Below are 23,712 nucleotides of genomic sequence, written 5' to 3'. Positions count from 1 at the left end.
GTTGTCAAAAATATCGATATTTCGATAAATATCGATACTGAAATATCTGAACGGTACCAATATTAATTTCCCGAAGTATCGATACTAGCCGAGCTGTCACTTTCACTTCCCTCCAAAGGCGCGTGGACAAGCACCACACGTGACCGCACTCGTCTCCTTCGCTCTGGTTAAATAGCAAAAGTGAAGTGAATAGAAAGATGACTGCTCTGGTTGTTAAAGAACACAGCAGGAGCGCTATCTGTAGGGATCTATGATCTCCGCGATGCAGAGAACGCGCACGGAATCCAGTCATAAAAACAGAATTTACAGTTTAACGCGGAATGTCACGGAATTTGTCAAAGTTTGGATGAATTAATCAAAAGTATGTCATTACACTTAAATCAAATCGCGATATGGACTAGTATCTGTAAATATTAAGCTGCAAAAGTGGATTTAAATATGAATCCTGCATGTTCCGCGTCTGTGTGTGAATGTGCTGCGCGTGCGGTTGTGTTTACTAATGTGGCGCTCGCGGTGATTTCAGCGTCTGCCGTCTCAATGAGGACATAAATACATCAACAATATCTCCAGAACTGATCTGAAAGGCACTTTACCAGCATTTTACCATTTAATTTGAGTAAAACTAGCGTCATATCATACACACACAGAACTTTAAAAGTATTCACGGCAACCCGTCAAAATAAAGGTTCAGTTTAACTTAGCCTTAGTAGAATGTACATAATACTATTACTTACTACTACTGTTAATTTTTTTTAAAAGAAATAATCAAAATATTTTTATTTTAATAGTAAATCCCCTTCATTTTCCAAACATGTAAATGTTTAATTTTCATTAATTCAAATATAAATTAATTAAAATTGTTTTATGCCTTCATCTGATATCCAGTAAAATTTAAATACACAACACAGAATTTCTGAGGGGGAAAACACATTTCATAAGGCTACTGTAAGAATAAATAAAAATAGTTTGTATGCATTCAAATAATAGACATGCTAAAACACAGAATTTGGTAACGTTAGTTTCAATTAACATTTAACAGGTTAATAAAAGATTAATAAATAAATCAACAAATGCAGTACCTCAAGACATTTCTTTGTTCATGTAAAAAATTTACCGCATGTTCTCGACTTGTTACATTTATCTTTAAATTAAAAAAAATGACCCCCTTAATATTGTGGCAGTTTTTTTCACTGTGGTATCGAAAATGGTATCGAATATCGATATTTTTCAAGGTATCGTATCGAAGTTAGAAATTCCAGTATCGTGACAACACTATATCACAGATGCATTTTATATGACAGAAGCACAAGCATTCAAAGATTTGGAGTCTGTAAGATAAAAGTAAAAAACTGTAATGTGAAATATTATAACAACTTAAAATAACTTAACATATTTCAATTTGAATATGCTTTAAAATGTTTTTTATGGTAAAGCTTTTACTTCAGGATTCTTTTATGAATAGTACAGAAGAAAAATGTTCTTTTGAACTGTCACTTTTGATGCATCTTTGCTGAATTAAAAGTACAAATTTCTTTCAAAAAATAAAATAAAATAAAATAAATCACTGATTCCTACAACAGTGTGTATCATGATTAATTCTGGGAAAGCGACTTGGAAATGTTTGCCAAAATGTAAACTACAAACTATCAAAAAACATTTACAATGTTTTTTTGTTTGGTTTTTTTTTGGGGGGGGGTCATAATGACACAATGATTTTCCCGTGGACCGCATCTCTTTTCTTCTGTCATATATAACAGCATGTGTTTATAGGCAGCTGTCCCTTTAAGACCGAATGCACGGATCCAATATAATGATACACATGCTATTTCTTTCTAACTTGTTTTCGTTCACTGAAGATGAGTGACTGCGTTATCGAGAATGATTGTTGAGACGTCTGTGGATTGTTGTGGCCACAGAAACCAGCGCACAGACAGTGAAATAAGTTCTATTTGCCTCATCTTGCGCTGGAATGGCTTAAAATCACTCGAATGTGTAAATTGGCAAGATAAAACACATACAAATGATAAACGTTCACTCTATGATGGTTCATTTTTGCAATTAGTCTGTTAATCACATGCAAACCGAACCTTGAGGTCTGGTCCGTACGGACCACGGATCAACTGCAATCAGTTTCACAACTACTGTGTAATGTTAGAGGTTGAATCGAATCGTTACACATAACGTACACCACTACTATGATTACACTTAAGTTTGCGCTATATTATACTCTGTCTATATTATACTACTTTTTTTTTCTCTAGTGTAATCGACTATTGTTTTCAGTGTCGACTAGTAGGAGCTGTACCGTTTAGTCGACTAGACCCGCACATCCCTTGGAGAAACCCCCCTGCTCTCCCCCCACTCACCATCATGAACAGCACTGTGACTGCAGTGGAGTATTCAGATTCCTGGGCACCACAATTTCTCAGGACCTGAAGTGGGACAATCACATTGAGTCCATTGTGAAAAAGGCCCAGCCAAGGTTGTACTTCCTTTGCCAGCTGAGGAAGTTCAACCTGCCACAGGAGCTGCTGAAACAGTTCTACTCCGCCATCACTGAATCCGTTCTCTGCACCTCAATAACTGTCTGGTTCTGCTCAGCTACCAAATCTGACCTCAGAAGACTACGGAGGTTAGTCCGGACTGCTGAGCGAATCATTGGTACAACCCTCCCCACTCTCCAAGAACTGTACTTATCCAGAGTGAGCAAAAGGGCTGGTAAAATCACTCTGGACCCCTCACATCCAGCACACTCCCTCCTTGAACGGTTACCATCTGGTCGACGCTACAGAGCTCTGAGCACCAGAACGACCAGACACAGAAACAGTTTCTTCCCTCAGGCAATCCATCTCATGAACACTTGACAATAAAACACGGAACACGCAACTATTATTTATTCACCACACTTGCTTGCTTTAATTTTTTACATTTCAAATTTGCACATATCAGACCTGTACACACATAATTGTCTATATTATATGTTGTGTTTTTGCTGCTTTGTACATTGCCTATTTGTATATTATTCTTTATTATCTGTGTCCTGTCCTGTTGCTGTCTCTCTGTTGCACTGTGGAGCTTCTGTCACTATAACAAATTCCTTGTATGTGTACACATACCTGGCCAATAAAGCTCATTCTGATTCTGAGAAGCGGAAATAAACTGTACAAATGGAAAAGAGGAGGTAAGGGAACAAAGCTTGAGAGAAGCTGGCATTAAGGCTGGATGAGGTTTGCAGGATGTAGTTCTGTGTCAAGGAAAATTTGTGTCGGCTCTGTTTCCACTCTCGACTCGTTCAGATCACTGTTGTATAAGTGATGAGGCCATTCTGAGCTTCCTGATGTTCCTGCTAGCATCTGTGTGGATACCGCGGTGAACTGTGCGCAGCTTCAGGCTGTTACTGGTTTGATGCTGCATGCCACCAAACCACCCCAAGCCCATTCATGGATCATTTAAATAATTTTGCACTCAAAACTGGAAAACAATGATGCATAAAAACTGAGATCATGCACACTTTTCTGTCAAACGTTTAAGGTCAGCTTTTTTTGCTATTGAAAGTTTCTTATGCTCACCAAGGCTGCATTTTTTAATCGAAAACACAGTAAAAACAGCGATATTGTGAAAAATTATTACAATTAAAATGTTTTCTATTTGAATATATTGTAGAATGTAATTTATTTCTGTGATCAAAGATGTGTATAAGAGAAAAACATTTATTTCATAATGATATTTCCCCCATTTTAAATTCTTATTATCCAATGAAAGGTTAGATTTTTGTGAATTTTTTAATAAAAAGATCAAAAGGTTTAACAATGCAGATTAATTTCCACAGCCTTTTTTGATCATATTTACCAAGGGTGCCGATATTTTTGGCCATGACTATGTTGACGTGTAAATTTTTCAGGTTTCTTGAAAAGAAAATTCAAAAGAAAAACAATTTTTTGAAAATCTTTTATAGTGTTAAATGCTGTCAAATGTTAAATATTGCTACAGTATTTGTTAACTTTAGTTAATAAAATTAACTACAAACACACACATACATATATATACACATATATATACATATATACACATACACACACATATACACACACATATACATATATATATATATATATATATATATATATATATATATATATATATATATATATATATATATATATGTGTGTATATATGTATATATATATATATATATATATATATATGTGTGTATATATATATATATGTGTATATATATATATATATATATATAAGACCAAGGATATAAGACCAAGATGGCGGCGTGTGAACAACGCGAGGCTCAGCGTCTCTACAGTTTTTGCAAATTACTTATTTTGACCTGCCGCTCACACTCTCATACAACAGTCACACACTACTGGATATCAAACTTCACTACACAAACACCGATGTGGATACAACACTAGATCTTCATCTACTATCTCCCGAATTACTCCGGTCCCCGGGCTCGAGTGAACCATTCAATCCGACAGGAAGTGCCAGTCATCGGCGCTGCAAAGGTAAACAAAGACGCTCTACCAAGCATCTTCCTCTCTAACGTACGATCTCTGGCAAAAAAGATCGACGAGCTACGACTTCGGATCACTCAGCGAATGTTTATAGACTGTAACATTATGGTTTTCACAGAAACTTGGCTCAATAACACCATTCCAAATAGCGCGATTGAGCTAGAGGGGCGCAACATCTACAGGGCTGATAGAACGGCTGTGGTCTCAAAAGGTGCAAAGGTGAGGGTGTTTGCCTCTATGTAAACAGATCCTGGTGCTCCGATGCTATTATTGCTAAATCCCACTGTTCTGCTGATATTGAATACATCTTTATCAAGTGCAGACCCTTTTATCTGCCCCGCGAATTTACAACTGCCATAATCGCTACAGTGTATGTACCCCCGGATGCTAATGCTAAACTAGCCATGAAAGAACTATCTTCGGTTGTTAATAAGCTGCAAACAACACATCCAGATGGAGTTTTTATTATTGCTGGTGATTTCAATCATGCCAATCTGAGAACAACTCTCCCCAAATTTTATCAAAACGTTGCTTGCCCTACAAGAGACAATACTCTTGATCATGTTTATACAAACATCCCTGATGCTTACAAAGCAACTCCCCTCCCCCACATTGGACAATCTGACCACCTCTCCCTGAAACCCACCGTGAGGACTGTTAAAGTTTGGCTGGAAGAAGCAGACTCCTCACTACAGCAGGAGTTCCTGAACACAGACTGGAATTTATTTGCTTCTCGGGCCACACTGGACTCCCACACAGATGTTAACACCTACACCAGCTCCGTTCTTCATCATATCAACAGATGTGTTGACAAGGTAACCACCCATAAAGTAATTAAATTGTACCCCAATCAGAAACCCTGGATGAACAAGGAAGTCTGGCTCCTGCTGAAGGCACGTGACGCCGCTTTCAAATCTGGCGACCGTGAAGTTTACAGCTTATCCAGGTCCAATCTGAAGAGTGGAATTCAATCAGCTAAATACAATTACAAACTGCGCATTGAGGACAGATTTAAAAACAACGACCCTCGGCGCATGTGGACAGGCATCCATGCCCTCCCAGACTGTAAACCAGCAAACAGTACACCCCCAAACAGCAGTGCCACCCTCCCTGACGAACTGAACAACTTATGCTCGCTTTGATCGTGGAAACACAGAACCACCCATCAAAGCTGCGCTCACAACTGACGACCTGCCGCTCACACTTTCCACCAGTGATGTGTGCGCCACCTTGCGTAAGGTGAACTTACACAAAGCTGCCGGCCCTGATGGCATCCCTGGCCGAGTGCTTAGGGCCTGTGCAGAACAGCTGGCTGAGGTCTTCACCAACATTTTCAACCTCTCTTTGGCCCAAGCCATTGTTCCCAACTGCTTCAAAACAGCCACCATTGTATCTGTACCAAAACATGCTGGTGCAGTGGCCCTCAATGACTTCCGACCGGTTGCTCTTACTCCCATTATTGCAAAGTGTTTTGAGAGGCTGGTTCTTTCCCACCTGAAAACATGCTTGTCCCCAACACTGGACCCATACCAGTTCGCCTACAAATCCAACAGGTCGACTGAGGATGCCATCGCCTCAGCTCTCCAATCTGCCCTGACGCACCTGGACAGAACCAACACGTCAGGATGCTATTCACTGATTTCAGTTCCGCCTTCAATACAGTGATCCCATCCACACTGATCTCCAAGCTCATTGATCTTGGCATCAGCCCCTCCCTCTGTAACTGGACCCTGGACTTTCTCACCAATAGACCACAATCTGTTAGGATCAGTACCCACACCTCCTCCGTCCTCACTCTAAACACTGGGGTACCACAGGGCTGTGTGCTGAGCCCAATCCTCTACTCCTTTTTCACCCAAGACTGCATACCTGTACATGGCTCTAACGCCATAATCAAGTTTGCAGATGACACCACGGTGGTAGCCCTGATCAGCGGCAATGATGAGACAGCCTACATGGATGAGGTTCAGCATCTAGCAACGTGGTGTGCCAACAACAACCTTTCACTCAACACCCAGAAGACCAAAGAGCTGATTGTAGACCACCAGCGGACTAAGGAGGACCACACACACACTCCCATCTACATTGATGGGACCGAAGTGGAGCGCGTGGCGAGCTTTAAGTTCCTTGGTGTCCATCTCTCTGAGGATCTCTCCTGGACCCTCAATACCTCCATACTGATCAAAAAGGCACGACAGCGCCTTTACTTCCTTAGGAAACTAAGGGAAGCTCACCTGTCCCCCCACATCCTGCTGAACTTTTACCGTTGCACTATTGAGAGCATTCTCACAAACTGCATCACAGTGTGGTATGGCAACTGCACTGTTTCGGACCAGAAAGCCCTCCAGCGGGTGGTGAAAACTGCCAAATACACAACTGGTGTCGTGCTACCCTCTATCAAAGACATTTACCACAAACGCTGCCTAAGGAGAGTGAGAAGTGTCATCAAAGACTCCTCTCACCCCAGTCACAGACTGTTCACTCCTCTCCCATCTGGGCGACGTTATAGGAGTCTTCGCTGTCGCACCAGCAGACTCAGGAACAGTTTCTTTCCCTCAGCTGTCAGCCTACTGAACTGCAATCTCAGGTGCTGAACACTACATTCAAGATGGACCACCTAATGGAAAAAAAAAAAACTGCACTGTTCAATAACCTGTCTGCACTCCTCACTCACAATGTTTGTATTCTTTCCTCTTATTTTGCACATTTCTGATATTTTGCACATTTCTACCTCCGGATGCCGTTAAGGTCATTGGCCATATATAAACATATGCTACTTACATACCTCACTTATAATGCACCTTCTGTTTATACTTCCTTGCAACCTAAGTTGTATGTACTGAGCTAAGTTATCATTATAACCTAAGTTGTCATTTGCACTGAGCTAGTCTCTCCCCCTCCACCTCATAACTTGCACTATATGTCATAAAACTTAATGTATATACACATTTATATTTAATTATATACTTTGTTATTTGCATTTCTGGTTAGATGCTAACTGCATTTCATTGGCTCTGTACTTGTACTCTGCACAGTGACAACGTTGAATCTAATCTATATCTAATATGTATATACACACACATAGAACGATAGAGATAGATAAAATGATAGAGATAGATAGAATGATAGATAAAACGATAGAACGAATAGAGAGAACGATAGATAAAACGATAGATAGAACGATAGATAAAAACGATAGAAAGATAGATAGAACGATAGATAAAAATGATAGATAAAAACGATAGAGATAGAGAGAATGATAGATAAAACGAGAGATAGAGAGAATGATAGATAAAACGAGAGATAGAGAGAATGATAGATAAAACGAGAGATAGATAGAATGATAGAACGAATAGAGAGAACAATAGATAGAACGATAGAACGAATAGAGAGAATGATAGATAGAACGAATAGAGAGAACGATAGAACGAAGAGAGAACGCTAGAACGAATAGATAGAACGACAGAACGAATAGAGAGAACAATAGATAGAACGATAGAACGAATAGAGAGAACGATAGAACGAATAGAGAACGATAGAACGAATAGAGAGAACGATAGATAGAACGAATAGAGAGAACGATAGACCGAATAGAGAGAACGATAGAACGAATAGAGAGAACGATAGAACGAATAGAGAGAACGATAGAAAGAACGACAGAACGAATGGAGAATGATAGATAAAAACGATAGAGATAGATAGAACGATAGAAAGAACAGAACGAATAGAGAGAACGATAGATAGAGAGAACGATAGATAAAACGATAGCTAGAGAGAACGATAGATAAAACGATAGAGATAGAGAGAACGATAGATAAAACGATAGAGATAGAGAGAACGATAGATAAAACGATAGAGATAGAACGAATAGAGAGAACGATAGAACAAATAGAGAACGATAGAACAAATAGAGAGAACGATAGAACAAATAGAGAGAACGATAGAACAAATAGAGAGAACGATAGAACGAATAGAGAACGATAGAACGAATAGAGAGAACGAATAGAGAGAACGATAGAACGAATAGAGAGAACAATAGAACGAATAGAGAGAACGATAGAACGAATAGAGAGAACGATAGATAAAAACGATAGCGATAGAGAGAACGATAGATCGAGATAGAGAGAACGATAGAACGGATAGAACGATAGATAGAGAGAACGATAAATAAACCGATAGAGAGAACGTTAGATAAAACGATAGATAGATAAAACCCGATAGAAAGAACGATCGAACGATCGATAGATAGATAGATAGATAGATAGATAGATAGATAGATAAAACCCGATAGATAAAACGATCGGACGGATGGATGGGAAGGAAGGAAAGACAACTGTGCTACAGACTGATCTCGAGCCTCGCCGTAGAGCTGCTCCGTTCCAAAATCAAATTGCTGTCGGTGCTTCTAAAATTGGTGAGGGTGCTTGCCTTCATGCACATCTATTCTGAAATAGGGGTGTTCGATATGACTTTTTGATCGTGGACGATAAAAATGTCTCCACGATCTGCTTTTGAAGAAATATCGTAGTATCGTGCTACAGCGCACATTCTATCAGTTCAGTTCTGGCGCCTCCGTCTCTAATCTCTATATACTGTACAGCACCACAAGTGTTAACTCAGCGGAACACTGCACTTATTCGCAATCACAAAAGTACATTATTTGAGTGTTGTTTAAAGCCTTGCCAGTTAAGCTTTTAATTTGCTGGTCTGACATGCGCTTTTTTCTGAGCCTGTACACCTGAAGCGTGCGTACTAAAACGCCTGTGTAACAGCGCCTGATTACTAAACCAAGTTATCTTTTGAACTAATAGTGTCAAAACACACAAAGTTTACATACAGACTCAGTTGGTTATGTCTAAAATGAAAGTAAACAGCCGAGACAAACGGATGCGCGTCTGTATATTAGATGCGTGCAGGTCTTAAACTTAAAGCAACAGTACTAAACATGCAGCCGACTGTCATTAAAGGGATGGTTCACCCAAAAAATTTAATTTGTGTCATTATTTACTCACTCACGTTGCCCCAAACCTGTATTAATTTCATTCTAGTGATGAACACAAAAGATATTTTGAAGAATGTGGGTAGCCAAACAGTTGCTAGTCTACATTGACTTTGATAGCAGGAAACAAAAAATACTATGGAAGTGACTGTGGACCAGCAACTGTTTGGTTTTCCACCTTCTTCAAAATAACATTTATGTTCAGCAAAAGAAAGAAACTCATTCAAGTTTAAAACTAATTTTGAGTGAGTAAATGATGGTATAAATATAAAACACTATGACGGAATCGACAGATTTTTATTCTTTAATGTTAAAACAAAACGCAAAGAGAAAAAAAAAAAAAAAAACTCTAGACTGAAAAAAAATACAGTTGCTTTAATAGGAATCAATCTATAGAGTTTTGTTATATTTATTCATTCAGTTTCTTGAATGCACTGTTTTATTTGTATATTAGGTTTATTTGTAATGTGTATCTTTCTTCTTATTTTTTAATAACAAATATAAAATAATGACAAAGATTTTTTATCTTCGCCCACTTTGGCCTAAATATCCACCATTGTTTTTTTTAATGTTACCTTAAAAGGCTTTGTCTTTATAACAGGGAAATTAGTTTGGCTGTTCTGCTCAGACAAAATAGCAAAACCAACATGACAAAGAATCATGATAAAATAGTGATATTTCTAAAAAAATCGTGATTTTTTTTGCCATATCGCCCACCCCTATTCTGACATGACATATATTTTGTCCGGTCCATAGTTATTATTATCACAATGTCATTGCAATTTCGAGAGAATATGCGGATCTCGCTTCGGAAAGTTTGTTGCAAGTACGCCACATTGGTCCTCTTAGCAGCATGAAAAACTAAACTTATTCAAATACTGAATGGAAAATAGGCTATATACAGCAAAGACAGCGCGCAAAGTGCACTTCCTTAAAAAGCGGTCACTCATTTCAGTTCATCGTGAGCTCTAATTCTGCTATAATCAATGAATCTGCCAACACAGCACAATTCATCTCTTATTTACATCACCTCTACACTTTGTTCATAATAAATCAGAGGATTTGCATCCGCGAGCTTCCAGAACTCTGGACTGAAATAAAACAGATGTCTCTGATTTGCTACAATGTACAACGCTGCAAAAAAAAAAAAAAAAAAAAAAAAAAAGAGCGCAAACACAAATACAAATTTGATTCTGACCTGAGGCGGCTGCCAGTTCCTTTCATTTTGTAGTTTGTTTATTTAGTTGCTTCTTTCCTGAGTCTTGAACTTGGTTACATACATACGTTTTCCTTAAATCATCCTGGCGACCCATTTTTTTTTGTTAAGTCTCGTGACCCAGGGTTTGAAAACCACCGTTTTAAAGCATTATCCAAAATGTCTTCATTGTCACTTCTGTTCAATTTAATGCATCCTTACTGAATAAAAGTATTAATTTCTCAAAAAAAAAATGTTCCCCAAACTTCTGAATGGTAGTATAGCAGGGCTATTATAGTTAATTAAAATTAAGACCATAAAACACAATTTTCATTTTCAATTAAATCTTAATTTTTATATTTTTTTAAACATTTATTTTCATTTAGTTGAACCTGATCTACTAAAATAAACTCAAAAATGTTTACTATAACTATAGACATTTAAAAAAAAAAGCTAATAGAAACTAAATTACTAATACTTTAACTTAAATTGTTACAAAATAATTCAAAATATTAATACAAACATCTCAAGGACACTAAAATAACACTGTAGGTGTAGCTATAAGAGTCTGCATTTCTCATGCATTGCATTCTGGTCCACAGATGTTTGCATCTTACCTCGGGAAGGCATCGAAGCAGTAGGTTTTGCGGGTGTCGGGAAAGGCCACACGCAAGCCAGACATGAGGGGAGAGTGGAGGATCACTGCCGCGCACTCGTACCGGGACGCCAGGTCCACCGTCGGCACTGTCCCTATGCTCTGACCGTACAAGATGATGTTTTCCGGAGTCACTCCATACCTTCAGAAGAAAAAGAGAGAGAAGAAATTAAAAAACAGCTGCAAATCATTGCACATCACTTCAACACTTCAAGCGTGGTACAAATCTGGCATCCTCGTCATCTGTGTGGGTGAAATTACATCACAACGCAAGCAGCTCGTGATGTTTACTTTGAATTGCGTTCGTGTCTATAGCAACATTACAATTTGTGTCAAAACATATTTCCATCAAGGCGTATTATTAGATAATCCAATTGAACAAAATGGCATGTTAGGTCAAGTACAGAAGAGAAACCATTAAAAATAGAGATATAAACTCGCAGGCTTCATAAAACAAGTGAGTCCTTGAGCAAGTGAACACGGGACTGAAGCTTTATTTGAAACTTTAAGATGCACTCAAAGGAAATGCAAGAGGGAGCGCTCGAGAAGTCAAGGCGTAGATGAAGAAAGAAAGGGGAAAATGCACTGCTATGCTCTTTAGGTTTTTGTTCTCTGACTTTCCAGGGCAGCTTTGTAGTCGGGTCTGACACCTGGTCAACGACAGAAAGCAAACGCGTTTGAAGTCTGACCTCAGATCAGGCTTTTACCGTAGGCTAGCCCAGGGCCGCGTGAGACGAGGTAGGGAAACAAAGCAGCCGTGAGGTGGAAGTCTCAAATGCACACGCAGCAGTACAAAGAGTACCGTGGAGAGCGCTGGTTAGCTTTGGCAAGATTTTATCAGGTAACATAAGGTCTCCATCGCCGTCTCCCACACACAGACAGATATTACAGGGTGAAAAGAGGAGGCTGAGAGCGCTCTTGTAAATAAACAACCACTCATGTGACTGAACTGATAGACACTGTGAAATTAAGGCTTGGAAATCAAGTTTCAAGAGATGAGACGAGACGAGAGAAAATACATCAGCGAGGTAATTCATCTCCATCGAGAACAATCAACATTGAGAGTCAGTTGGAAAAATGTGTTTGTGGACCGTATAAACTGGATTTTTTACATGCATGGTTTAAATTCTGAAACCTTATTCAAATTAATTCAGTCAAATAAAATGGTCCCGTAAGTCCAACTTAAAAGTAAACCGTAAAAAAAATACTAATAAATTACAAACAAAAAATGCATTGAAAATTAATTATACATAACTACTACTGATAAATTACCACTGCTATTATTATTATTATTAAAGCATCACCATCTATAGTCATGAGGGAATAATTTACCTATATAATAATAATAATAATAATAATAATAATAATAATACATTTTTGCATATAATCGTTCATAATAGACAATTATTATTATTATTGTCGTGCATTAATACATTTGTTACAGTATTTATGAACCAATGTTTACTTTAATAAAAATATACCCGTTTATTGTTAGTTCATGTTAGGAACACTAAATATTAAAAGATTTTGATTTTAAAAATGTATTAATACATGCTGAAATTAACATTAACTATGATTAATGCTTTAAAAGAATGTGTCATTGTTAATATTAACTAAGGATATAATGCACAATGTTTAACAAAAAATTATAACTATGCATGTATTATCGTATAATAATATAAGTATTATGTATTATCGTATAATAATATCATATGACAATAGTCATAAAGTAACAATATATCTGCAAAAATATTAAATATTTTTGTACACAATCAAACAGCATACAAAAAATGTGATTTCATTATGTCTCATACAAAATATGCACAAAAATGTTTGTGTGGAGTGAGATTTGAAAGCCTTTGACAGAACTATTTTTATTTTTTTATCAAGAGTACCTTTAAGCAATGGTCCACAGCATTGTGAAGCTCTAACTGAATAATCAACTGATGTAAAGTAATGTAAGTAATAGATCAAAAGCACTAAAAGATTCCTGACCAAAAGGCATTTCAGGGTCCACTGGCACAAAAAAAAAAAAAAAAAAAAAAGAGCAGGAAGGACAGGAAAACTTCCAGAATAGAACTATAAGAACTCACAACTGAACTGTATAAGTGCAGAAAAAATGTTTACAAAACGTTAACACTTTCTACTCCCTAGGAGTAAGTGTCCTACAAAGATCAATGCAAGGGCATGTCATGGCGTCTTCAGAGAAGATACAAACAACCCTGGATGACAGCTGAGACTGGTGTCCCACAGAGGATCTTCCAGTCATACTCTTCATTTACTAAGTTGTTTGAGGATCAGAGATAATCCCTCAAAGGATCTGCAGGATCTCATATCTCGCAATAATTCACCGATCCACCAAGATCCAAGAAAAGCACTGCAAAGGAAGTTGCTCACGGGAGGTTACAGAAGACAAAGACAACATACTGGTGTCCATCTCACAACTTGCAGAAGACCACCAAGATATTCAACAACACCGCTGCAGCGATGTTGTGTGAACGGAGAGGACAAAAGTTGAACTTTCTGGTGAAAAGTACATGCTGTTATGTTTAGAGAAAAACACCACATACCACAAAACTCCACAGCAGAATGTCAAGCTGGAAAAACTCAAACCACCATCAGTAATTCAACAAATCAACCAAAACGCAAGGTTATACAACAACTACATCACGGAAAACAGGAAAAGTCATCTTTCTGAAGGCCCAGATAAAAACAAACACTTAGTTAGCTGGATATGAGGATACTTGAATTGGTTTGGAAAGGGAACCAGGCCAAAACAAACCAATCAGAGGCTCTTTTCAAGCCTCAATATGCTTCCTGTCACTCATGTGCTGCGAGATTATTTTCTGGAAGGAGAAAATCCCTTTGATTCAACATGCAGGGAAATTAATTCTTATCTGATATCAAATATCATTTCAGGAAAAACCCAAGTGTTGATGGTGAGATAGCGAGAACAAAAGGTGTGATAATACCTCAAGGACCCGCCAAAACAAATCCATTTCCACATACAGAGAAAACAGAGATCGATCCGAAATCAAGCTCTGAAAGAGGGAAAACTCTACGAGCCAGGACAAACACAAGCATCCCCCTTATTTCCAACGTGGAAAACTACTGAAAACACAAGCATGTCGAAAACACACAAGTCGATGCAAATGCTGTTTCCTTAGCCTGAATTAAGGCAATGAGAAATGACTTGTCCAAACAAGCAGCGGGTCCGATTCCATGGAACAACTGGAACGAAAACACATTCCTGTGTTTATAGCCAAAGCGGCACAAACGGCTACGCTCACGAGAGCGTCGCCGTGTTTTCCCGCGTTGAAACAATAAGAGAACCTGAGAGAGACTGGGGAAGATGCACGTTTGTGTGTGCATATGTTAATCTGGGGAAAAATAAGAGGAGCTCTGTGATCCTGCACAGGACGAACGGCGCACACGCACAGTAGTCCGTTTCGTGAAACCGTCCTTCCGCCAAAGCAAACATTTACAGATGGATTTTGGGCTGAAATTTGCATGCTGTTGCCAACCTGCAAGGTTTACCCCAAAAATAAGGCTCGCTGTAAACGCCCCACTGGGCTCTCAATGGAAACAGATGCATGTCTATGCCTTACTAATTCTTAAGTAATCCATATGCATATGAATTATGGATATGCAAATGATGCCTCAAATAAGCACTGATGTGTGGAATAGAGTAGCAGCGCCGTTTACTAGCAGGTGGTGTCTCATGTTATCCTATAGAATGCACAAACCTTATTGACGGCTATTCAGAAGTTGCATTGTTGTCCGCAAGAAACTTTTTAGAGGGCCCTTGACGAGAATGGACTGTCAGAAATAGTTTAGGTGAAAAGAGTTTCCACATTCAGTTTGAACAAGCGGAGTACTTCATGCTAGAAACTCATTGAGTCACATGTGCAAAACCGCAACATTAAACATACTGTAAGCAACATCAGCTGTTCTGTATCTTACACCAGACTAGGGGTGGGCGATATAGCCTCAAAATTATATCACGATATTTCAAGAATATCTGCGATAATTCTATTTATGATGATATTCCAAAAAACAAATATGGAACGTTTTATTGGTGATTGCAGCGGGCAGGCAGCAGCATTTATTGGTCCTTTTCCAATGAGCTACTGTCATTGATGACAGACTACCTAATTCCACATGTAAATCTATTGTCATAAGGTGGCAGAAGCAGCATTATAGTGCAATAGTAGTGACCAGTGTTGGGCAAGTTACTTTAAAAAGTAATTATAGTTACTAATTACTTCTCACAAATAGTAACTGAGTTAGTAAATTAGTTACATCATTATAAAAGTAACCAATTACCATGGAAAGTAACTATTGCATTACTTGAAAAAATTCAAATGTGTCAAATAAATTGGATGCCTCCGATATTAAATGTTAAATGGACACTACATGGATTATTTTTAAACATTGCACACTAATACAAAACAATTTCAAAATACTTATTTAAAACTGAACATGTTTTTAAAACATTCTAGCAGACATTATACCAACAAAGCACAATTTAACTTAAGTTAGTAAAATAATATTTTGTGGCCATTTTTGAGACCCCCTTCTTGAATCAGGCTTGCAAATAAATGTAGCCTTGCTCAGCAGAAGGGAATTATTTTAAAACATTAGAAAATATTACAGATCCCAATTTGAACGCTATGTGTGAATGTTATAATAAATGTATTCATAGAGCTGTTGTAATTATTATTGTCTATTTTATTTAACAGAACAACAGTAAAATTACAATACTAACATTTATGAATGTTGATGGAGCTTTTATTTCGAGAGAAACCCGTTTAATTGTTTAAGGCCATTTTGCGATTATAATTATCATACAGTAACCAGCAACAACCACCCCTTCCTCTTCTCATCAGAGACATGAGATGCAGTACTAAACGGTCTTTCGCTGTCGGTGCTTGTAATGATTTTTGCCTCTTTCTCGGACAGTTTTAAATGCTTCCACACTGCCGTCATGTTTGCTGCATTAGTGTGCGCCTGTTTGATCAAGTCACGTCATTGTTTGGTGCAATTTATTCGGTCTTTTTGCTTAATCAGCCGAACACCGAAACAGTGAAATCAGAAAAAACTGATTTATGCTATTTTTGGCCGAATAATTTCGGCTGCCGAACAATAGGTGCATCCCTAGTAAATACGTCATTGCGTCGCTATATCATTGATATCGCAATATGCCACTTTTTTTTTAATCATGTAAAAATGTATACCAGTATTATCGTGGAGGGTATGATATGGCACACCGCTACACCAGACTGAATAGAGTTCAAAAGCAGGTTTGGGAAGTAAAAATACCATTCATTTTCTATATTGAGTAATATTTTAACAATTTGTAAACCATTAAAAACAGACCTAATGTGAGCTACAAGGTTGTTAACCAGTGGTATATGATATCGTTTAACTTCTTTTTTAAATAATAGCTTAACAGCCTCGAGGAAAAACTACATTAGAAAATATTCTGCAATGAAATCTCCACAATTCAGAGAACGGAGACAAGCAAATCATGCCATATATGCGCATATTTTGCAATATTTCTATAAATGCAACATCTTTCAAATCAACAGTTTTTTAGTAATTCCAATAATTCCTATTCTATTAAAAAAAAAAATCTTACAGCACCTTTATTATATTTTAATATTAACACTTAAAACAATGATGCAACTTTTTGATTGTATTTTGCCGCACGCGCCTGGTGTGGACACGGTGTAAGCATCCAAACAAGGACTTGAGGCATGAGGCAAAACTTTATGAACTTCCCTGCACTTGACTGTACTGCAGTAAACATTGAACTCGTGACCTTCCTCCATCATGAAACAGCAAAAAGAGAGAAGTGAGAGTCAATACACAAAGTTTTAGAATGTGCACTGACCAAGAATACAAACAACAACAACAAAAAAAAGTTGTCAATTTGCTGCTAAAATCCTCCTTAACATGGCTTCCCAGCTGTGCAGGATTAGAAGACTTCATGCATCTTCATCCACGTGCCATTTTTTCTCCGCAATAACTGAATGTCACACGAATGTGATTCAGGGTTCCTGGCTGTGGTTGAAAAGGGCATTTTAATTAGCTGGCATTGCTGATAATAACTTGAGCTTTATCCATAACTAATTTTCAGGCAATTCATTAGCTGTCCTTGCACAGACAAACACTTTTTAGGTCCAGTGCACTGCGAGAAGAATCCAAAGCAGCTCAACACTAGCAAGGTTAAAATTCAGGGGCGTTTGTTTTTCCCCTACCGAACAGAGCAGACACGATTTTAAGACTTTATTCACATTATAGAAGATACTGGATGAGATCCAAATCCAAGTGAGCCATGCAGAATTTTAAAACATCACAGGTGTGCAAAGGCGGCAATCCTATAATGCAGTGCAACAAGGATAAATTGAGAGCGATGACCATAGACATTCAGTTCTATAAAATACTGATTAAATATTGAAAGCAACTCAATGTTAATTCCAAAATCCATTCTATTAGAGTCGAGTCTCCAAGTGCAATACATAGACAGCAGAGCAGCTCATTTGGTTTTATAACAGAACTACTGAACACGAAGTAACAAGTCACAAAACCTGACATGAGTTTCATTCTATCCAACACGCCAATCCTGCTTGCAATTACAAATAATGCTCTAAAAACCTCAATCCCACAATTGACACTAAAGACTCTCTGTTCTGAACCGTCAGAGCAAGTTATTCTGTAAGCTCAAGAAAGCGAATGCATCCGCATAAAACGTCCAGTGAAAATGCCTGGTTACACAGCGCGGCATGCGTGCTTTCACCTGTCTGTGTGCCGGAAGAAAGAAACGGCTGTTTTAAGAGGATGTCCTCTGACCTCACGTGCCTCTTTAAAGAGATACTCCATGTGTAAATGTTACGGAAAGGTTTAATTTACTGCACGGAGACGAGCTCCTAATACACTTTAAAATCCTTTTACTACTTTCCAGTGCAGTCAAGAGTGACCTGCCAATACCACTTCTCGCAATGAAGCGAATAGGATCATTTTCAGTAGCCTGCTAGGTGTCTTCAACACGCTTCCAAAATATCTAAATTATTAACCCTCTAACAATTGTTATGGTGTCACTTAGACATTCAGTCAACTATAAGTATCTTTGCAACCACATAACTACAGCTATCAGTAATAATAGACTGTCTGCGTAATAGCAGAAAACACTTTTTATGATGGTGCACCAACAGACATTCTACTGACTATGAGTAACTCTGCAAGTACGTCAGTGTTTTCTACTACTAACCCTAACCTAACGGTCTACTAATACTCTAATGAGACCAGGTAAGTTGGTGTGTGGATGCAAAGTTATTTATTATCAGTGCTGGGTAGAAACTGACTACAAGTAATATAGATTACATAATCAGATTCCAAAAACTGAGTACTCAAGTGGATTATATTACATTTGAAAATGCTCATAATCAGATCAGTTACTTTTATATGTTCATTTGAAAACAATGAGTCACAGTTAAAAAAAGACCTGCAGCCGACACCAGAGGCCCAATCAGACCTGAATCGAATCCAAGCTGAAGGTTTTCCTGACCTCGGGTACTCAAGAGTGTTAAGCCAGGATCCAGACTACATTGTATAAGAGACACCTGCCTGAGTCTGCAGGTGTATTTAGCATGCAGTCGATGACAGAAACGCATTCACAGAATTGGGAAGGACTACAAGAAGGGAAGCAAGCAAATATAAAAGGATCACTAGAGCGAGATGAACTGTGGTAAAAACGGTGTGAAAAGCAGAGGAGGACGAGCCAGATTTTATGGTTGCTGTCTGTCACACAAACCCAGGGCAGTTATAAATTAGTCCAAGCTTCACTGCAGAACACACTTGCTTCCCTTCCCGCGCTCAACCCACGTCTCTGTATAACTCTGACATCTGCGTCTTACTAGTAGTTTCTCAGTCATAAGCCTCACTGACAGACTAGAAGAAGAAGCAGACAGAGACGCAGCTGCTCGTTTCAGCGGGTGAGCGTTAACAGCACCAGCGGCTCTCCTCCCTGCTGCGTTAGTTAATAGCCCTGCCGACTCACAGCACATCTTCTGACTATCTTAAAAGTAATCCGGGTGGGCTCTTGAGGTCTCGGCAGAAACCAATGAGTTGTTTCTCACACTGATGAACTCATAATCTACTGTCCCGCTTGGATCTGGTATTAAAGTTTCCCTCAGAAAATGCCGGTTGTTACACCGAGGGGTTTTCTGGGGTTCGCCTACACTTGAAAGACTTACTTTTAAGTATGTATGCTTTCTAAGACCCATAGAGTGCAGAAGGGATGACTTTTGTGGGGCACCCTGGTTCCCAGCATAAAAATCCAATAGGTTTTGTTCCATTAGTTTCTGGATTATAGCATATAGTATAATTACAGTATGATTCTTAAAGGGATAGTTCACCCAAAAATTACAATTCTGTCATTAATTACTCACCCTCATGTCGTTCCAAATCCGTAAGACCTTCGTTCATCTTTGGAACACAAGTAAGGAATAACTGACGACTCCGCTTCGCGGCGGTATCACCACCTCGGGTGTGCATTATTTTTCTAATAATTCAATGGCCCGGAGTCAATTATTCCACTTATACTACAGTTGCCACACCTCAAGACATCGATCAGATTATACATTTCAAGGCATTCGTCCAGTTTTTCTATTTAAATCGCTATTGTGAGTGGGATCATTTCTTCCGCATCTCATCCATCACCTCAATAAAATGTAATTTTGTGGCAAAACATGGACATGATCTGTCATTTTTATCCTTTTGTTTACTATATTTATTTGTTTGGCCAGCGTCGCTGTGGGTTTTCGTTCTTTTGCTGTAAGGACCTTTGAAATAACTGAAATAATTTGGCGAAGTGATATGGTCATGTAACGCTGTCAAAACCTACCTAGAACTACATTCGCCGTGCGTTTCCCTGAAAATAATTGCACACCTTAGAACGTTCGCCAGCCAATCAGATTCAACAGCCCCGTAGTATAAATGAAGATATTTTTGATAAAATCTGAGAGATCTCTGACACGCCATAGACAGCAATGTAATTGCCATGTTCCCAGGTTCAGAAACGTAGCAAGGACATCGGTAAAATAGTCCATGTGACATCAGTGGTTTAACTAAGTTTACGAAGCTACGAGAAGCTAGTTTTTGTGCACAAACAAAACAATTTATACAACAATTCTTCTCCCCGAGTTACCATCTTCCGCCATTTTGGAGAGTACCCCAGAATGTAATCAGCGTTGTTTCCATTCAGCATGCGCGCGCTGTCTACTGAAATGTAAACACTGATTACCCATTTTTACTCCACTTCTGTCACAGATGGAGTTCTGGTTCCTTGCCACTGTCCCTTTTGGCTTGCTTAGTTGGGGACACTTAATTTCTGGCGAGATTGTACAGACACTATTTGAACTGAACTGAGCTGGACGATGGCATCACTGAATCGATGAACTCACTTGAACTGGAAAATGTCATGTTTACTACCGTCCTCTTGCACTATTTTCCTGTTTAATATTGCTTTGACAATCTGTATTGTATAAAATCGCTGTGTATCTATCTATATATAAATAGTGTGTGGTAATGCTGCTCTGACTTCTTTAGGAACCAGAGAGAAACACCTAAGACAACCATTTAGTCCACCTCCATTTCATCTTGAATCTGTGGGCATGACAGACGTCTAACAGATGAGGGCGAGATGTCAGAAAGAAATCGGCAGGATATCCCCTACTAAAATTGAGTGTCACATTTTCCCTCTTTTCTATCTGGTTTGTGCAAAACAATCTCAGTCCAGCACAAGACTGAAACTACTCTTGTCCGTATACTGCTGTTTTTATTGGGGGGGCTCTAGTGACCGGCTGCTCCTCTCATATCATTTGGGATTTACTGCTATGCTGTACACAGTTTACCAGTAGGAAGCCCATGTCTTGTATACAAAGGGAGAAAAACCTTAATCTTAAATGGGAAAGTGGGATGTGGAGCCATGGACCATGTAAGTCTCGGGCTCAAGCTCATATGAAGAATAGTACCCGTGAACGCTGCCTGATTAAAAATGGGGATCACAAACGGATGTCGCTCTGAAATGAGATTAACCGGCAGGCGTGGAAAAACGACACGCGATGAACGGGAACACACTTACCTACTCTTTACGGACGAGCAGAGGAGCAGCTGTCTGTCGCAAACACTGAGAAACTGCTGATCCAGTGACTGCTCTGATACAGATGCAGGGTCTTCACGGAAACAGCAAACGGGATGGATTGCCAACAGGAAGAGATTTGATTTCAGTAAATAAACACTTTCAAGTGCCAACCAATTTAAATCATTCACTCCTGGATTTACAAGTTACAATCGCTCACACTTAGGTCTGAAATCCCAAATATTACACTTCAGACATTACTGACACCACAAATAATGATTTTTTGTTTGATGAATTAAGTGATCACATTTATGATTTTTCTACTTGCGAACAATGAAAGGAGGGACTTAGAGACAAGGCAAGGTCATCTGTTAGTAAGTAACCACCCAAAACACCTTACCAACCACAAATTAACGTCCTACTCAATATCCTAGCATTGTGCATGGGCAAAACTCACATTTTCTTCAAAGAACATAAAAATTGAATTGCCTTAAATGTTTAAAACTGTTAAGAGATAAATTTGTTGATTTGTAGGCTAAAAATGGTACGCAATGACCCCTAAAATGTGTGATTTCAATGTAATATGTAAGTGTAGATTAAAAATATTAAAAATAAGTGTGAAGATCTAGCTGTCCAAGAGTGCACCATTGATCAGCCATGCAGATCATTTTCAGGGCAGAGCTCTCAGCAGAGAGGAAGGTTAAAGAGAGCCAAACTGAGGGACCAGTGCACAGTACAGTAATTACTGAGGAAGTTCTGCCATTAAAAGCAGGACAAACGCAGGCTAGGGAAAGGTGCTCAAAGAGGCGAGAAGCAAGTGGGTGAAAGAATACGTTTTCGACTACATTCCCACCAGTCTAACAGGGAAATTTAGCAATAAGACTTACTTAAATGAACAGAAACAGCCTAAGGGCTGCATGACATGCAAACAGAGTGCGGCTTAAAAATGAATGCAGATTTACAATGAGCGGTAGAAACAGGATCCTTGAAGGTAAATAAATTGTAGATATGAAACTGCTTGGGCTGCAAGGGTTTTTTCAGTGTTATGCATTCCTAATGGATCGAACGGTTCAATATGAGCATCATAAAATTATTAAGGGGAAAAAATGTTTTGTATGCACATGGCTTCGGGAAAAGGTTGATCGACCACTTGGTGCCCTTCACTCAAGGACAGCGTTTAAGAACAATAGCGGCAAATCCAGCTATTTTTCTCATCTAGCTAATCTTTTTACTGTGTCTCCATGTTCTTTTCCAGTAAGAATACAATTGTATTCAGACTACATGGGAGTATACAATGTACTCGCTGTAAACGTGACGGATTAGTGCAGTTGCATTTTTCCCCTAAAACCTTTTTTGACGTGTTTCATCCTCCCAAGCTCTGAGGCTGCAATAGCAGCAAAGCGGAATAAAATGGGCACACGTGGAAGTGCCATAACTCAAAGGCATGTGTCACATTTCTACTGAAAGCCTCCCAAATTACAGCAATTTGTCCAACTGCGAACCAGAGAGATTCTGCAAATAATACATACACCACTGCCTAAGGACTACATGAAACGCAAAAAGCAAATGATGCAGGTTAAAAATGGACATTTTGTGAAAAACAAGGCTTTTTCTTTAAATATTACTTTGATACACCAACAACGCTTCAGTATTCAGCAGCTCAGCACATACTGATGAACTATTGTGTACACTGTAAAAAAAAATTGTAAATAAATTTGGAAGATTATTATAAGGTATAGTATCAAGTAAAGCCTGTTTAATTCGAAAGATGACAAAAAGGGTGGAAATTAATCAGGTAAAGCTAAATTATGGTTTTGCTACAAGAAGGTAAGAAAATGCTACAAAAGTAAAAAAATAAAAATAAAAAAAAAGAGGCAACCTTAACCTACCTTTCTTACCTTTTTTATCTCAAGTTTAGCATAAGAATCAACCGTAGCCCTGGATTTGCAGGTATCAGAAATTGCCATCCAAAAGTCCAAGTCTGCTCTGTCTGGTTCATTAGGAGCAGTGTAAATAATTCACACTGAGAAGAGGAGAGACTCTGAGCGCGCTACAGCGAAACCTGCAATGTCAGGCTGAACTTAATGAACACTAAGTTTTAAAATTGTTATGGGGAACATTTTTTCCTTTTCCGATGACTTTAGGAAAAGTTTAATTTGCAGACTTTTTCCTTCAGAAAGCCTCTGAAGTTAA

General features: G+C 38.5%; 1 protein-coding gene across 1 annotated transcript in view; it reads right to left on the bottom strand.

Annotated features, from left to right (window-relative positions):
- LOC306857526 (alpha/beta hydrolase domain-containing protein 17C) overlaps positions 1-23,712 on the bottom strand; it is a 58,368-nt gene that overhangs the window by 16,755 nt on the left and 17,901 nt on the right. Inside the window, exon 2 of the mRNA XM_079397508.1 lies at positions 11,338-11,517. Within this exon, the coding sequence (XP_079253634.1) occupies positions 11,338-11,517 (180 nt within the window). The remainder of the gene's footprint in view (positions 1-11,337; positions 11,518-23,712) is intronic.

The sequence above is a fragment of the Barbus barbus genome (genome assembly GCF_936440315.1).
Source record: "Barbus barbus genome assembly, chromosome: 1".
In the NCBI taxonomy this organism is placed as follows: domain Eukaryota; kingdom Metazoa; phylum Chordata; class Actinopteri; order Cypriniformes; family Cyprinidae; genus Barbus; species Barbus barbus.
The sequence above is the reverse complement of the archived record's forward strand: the minus strand, read 5'-3'. Positions and strand labels throughout refer to the sequence as shown.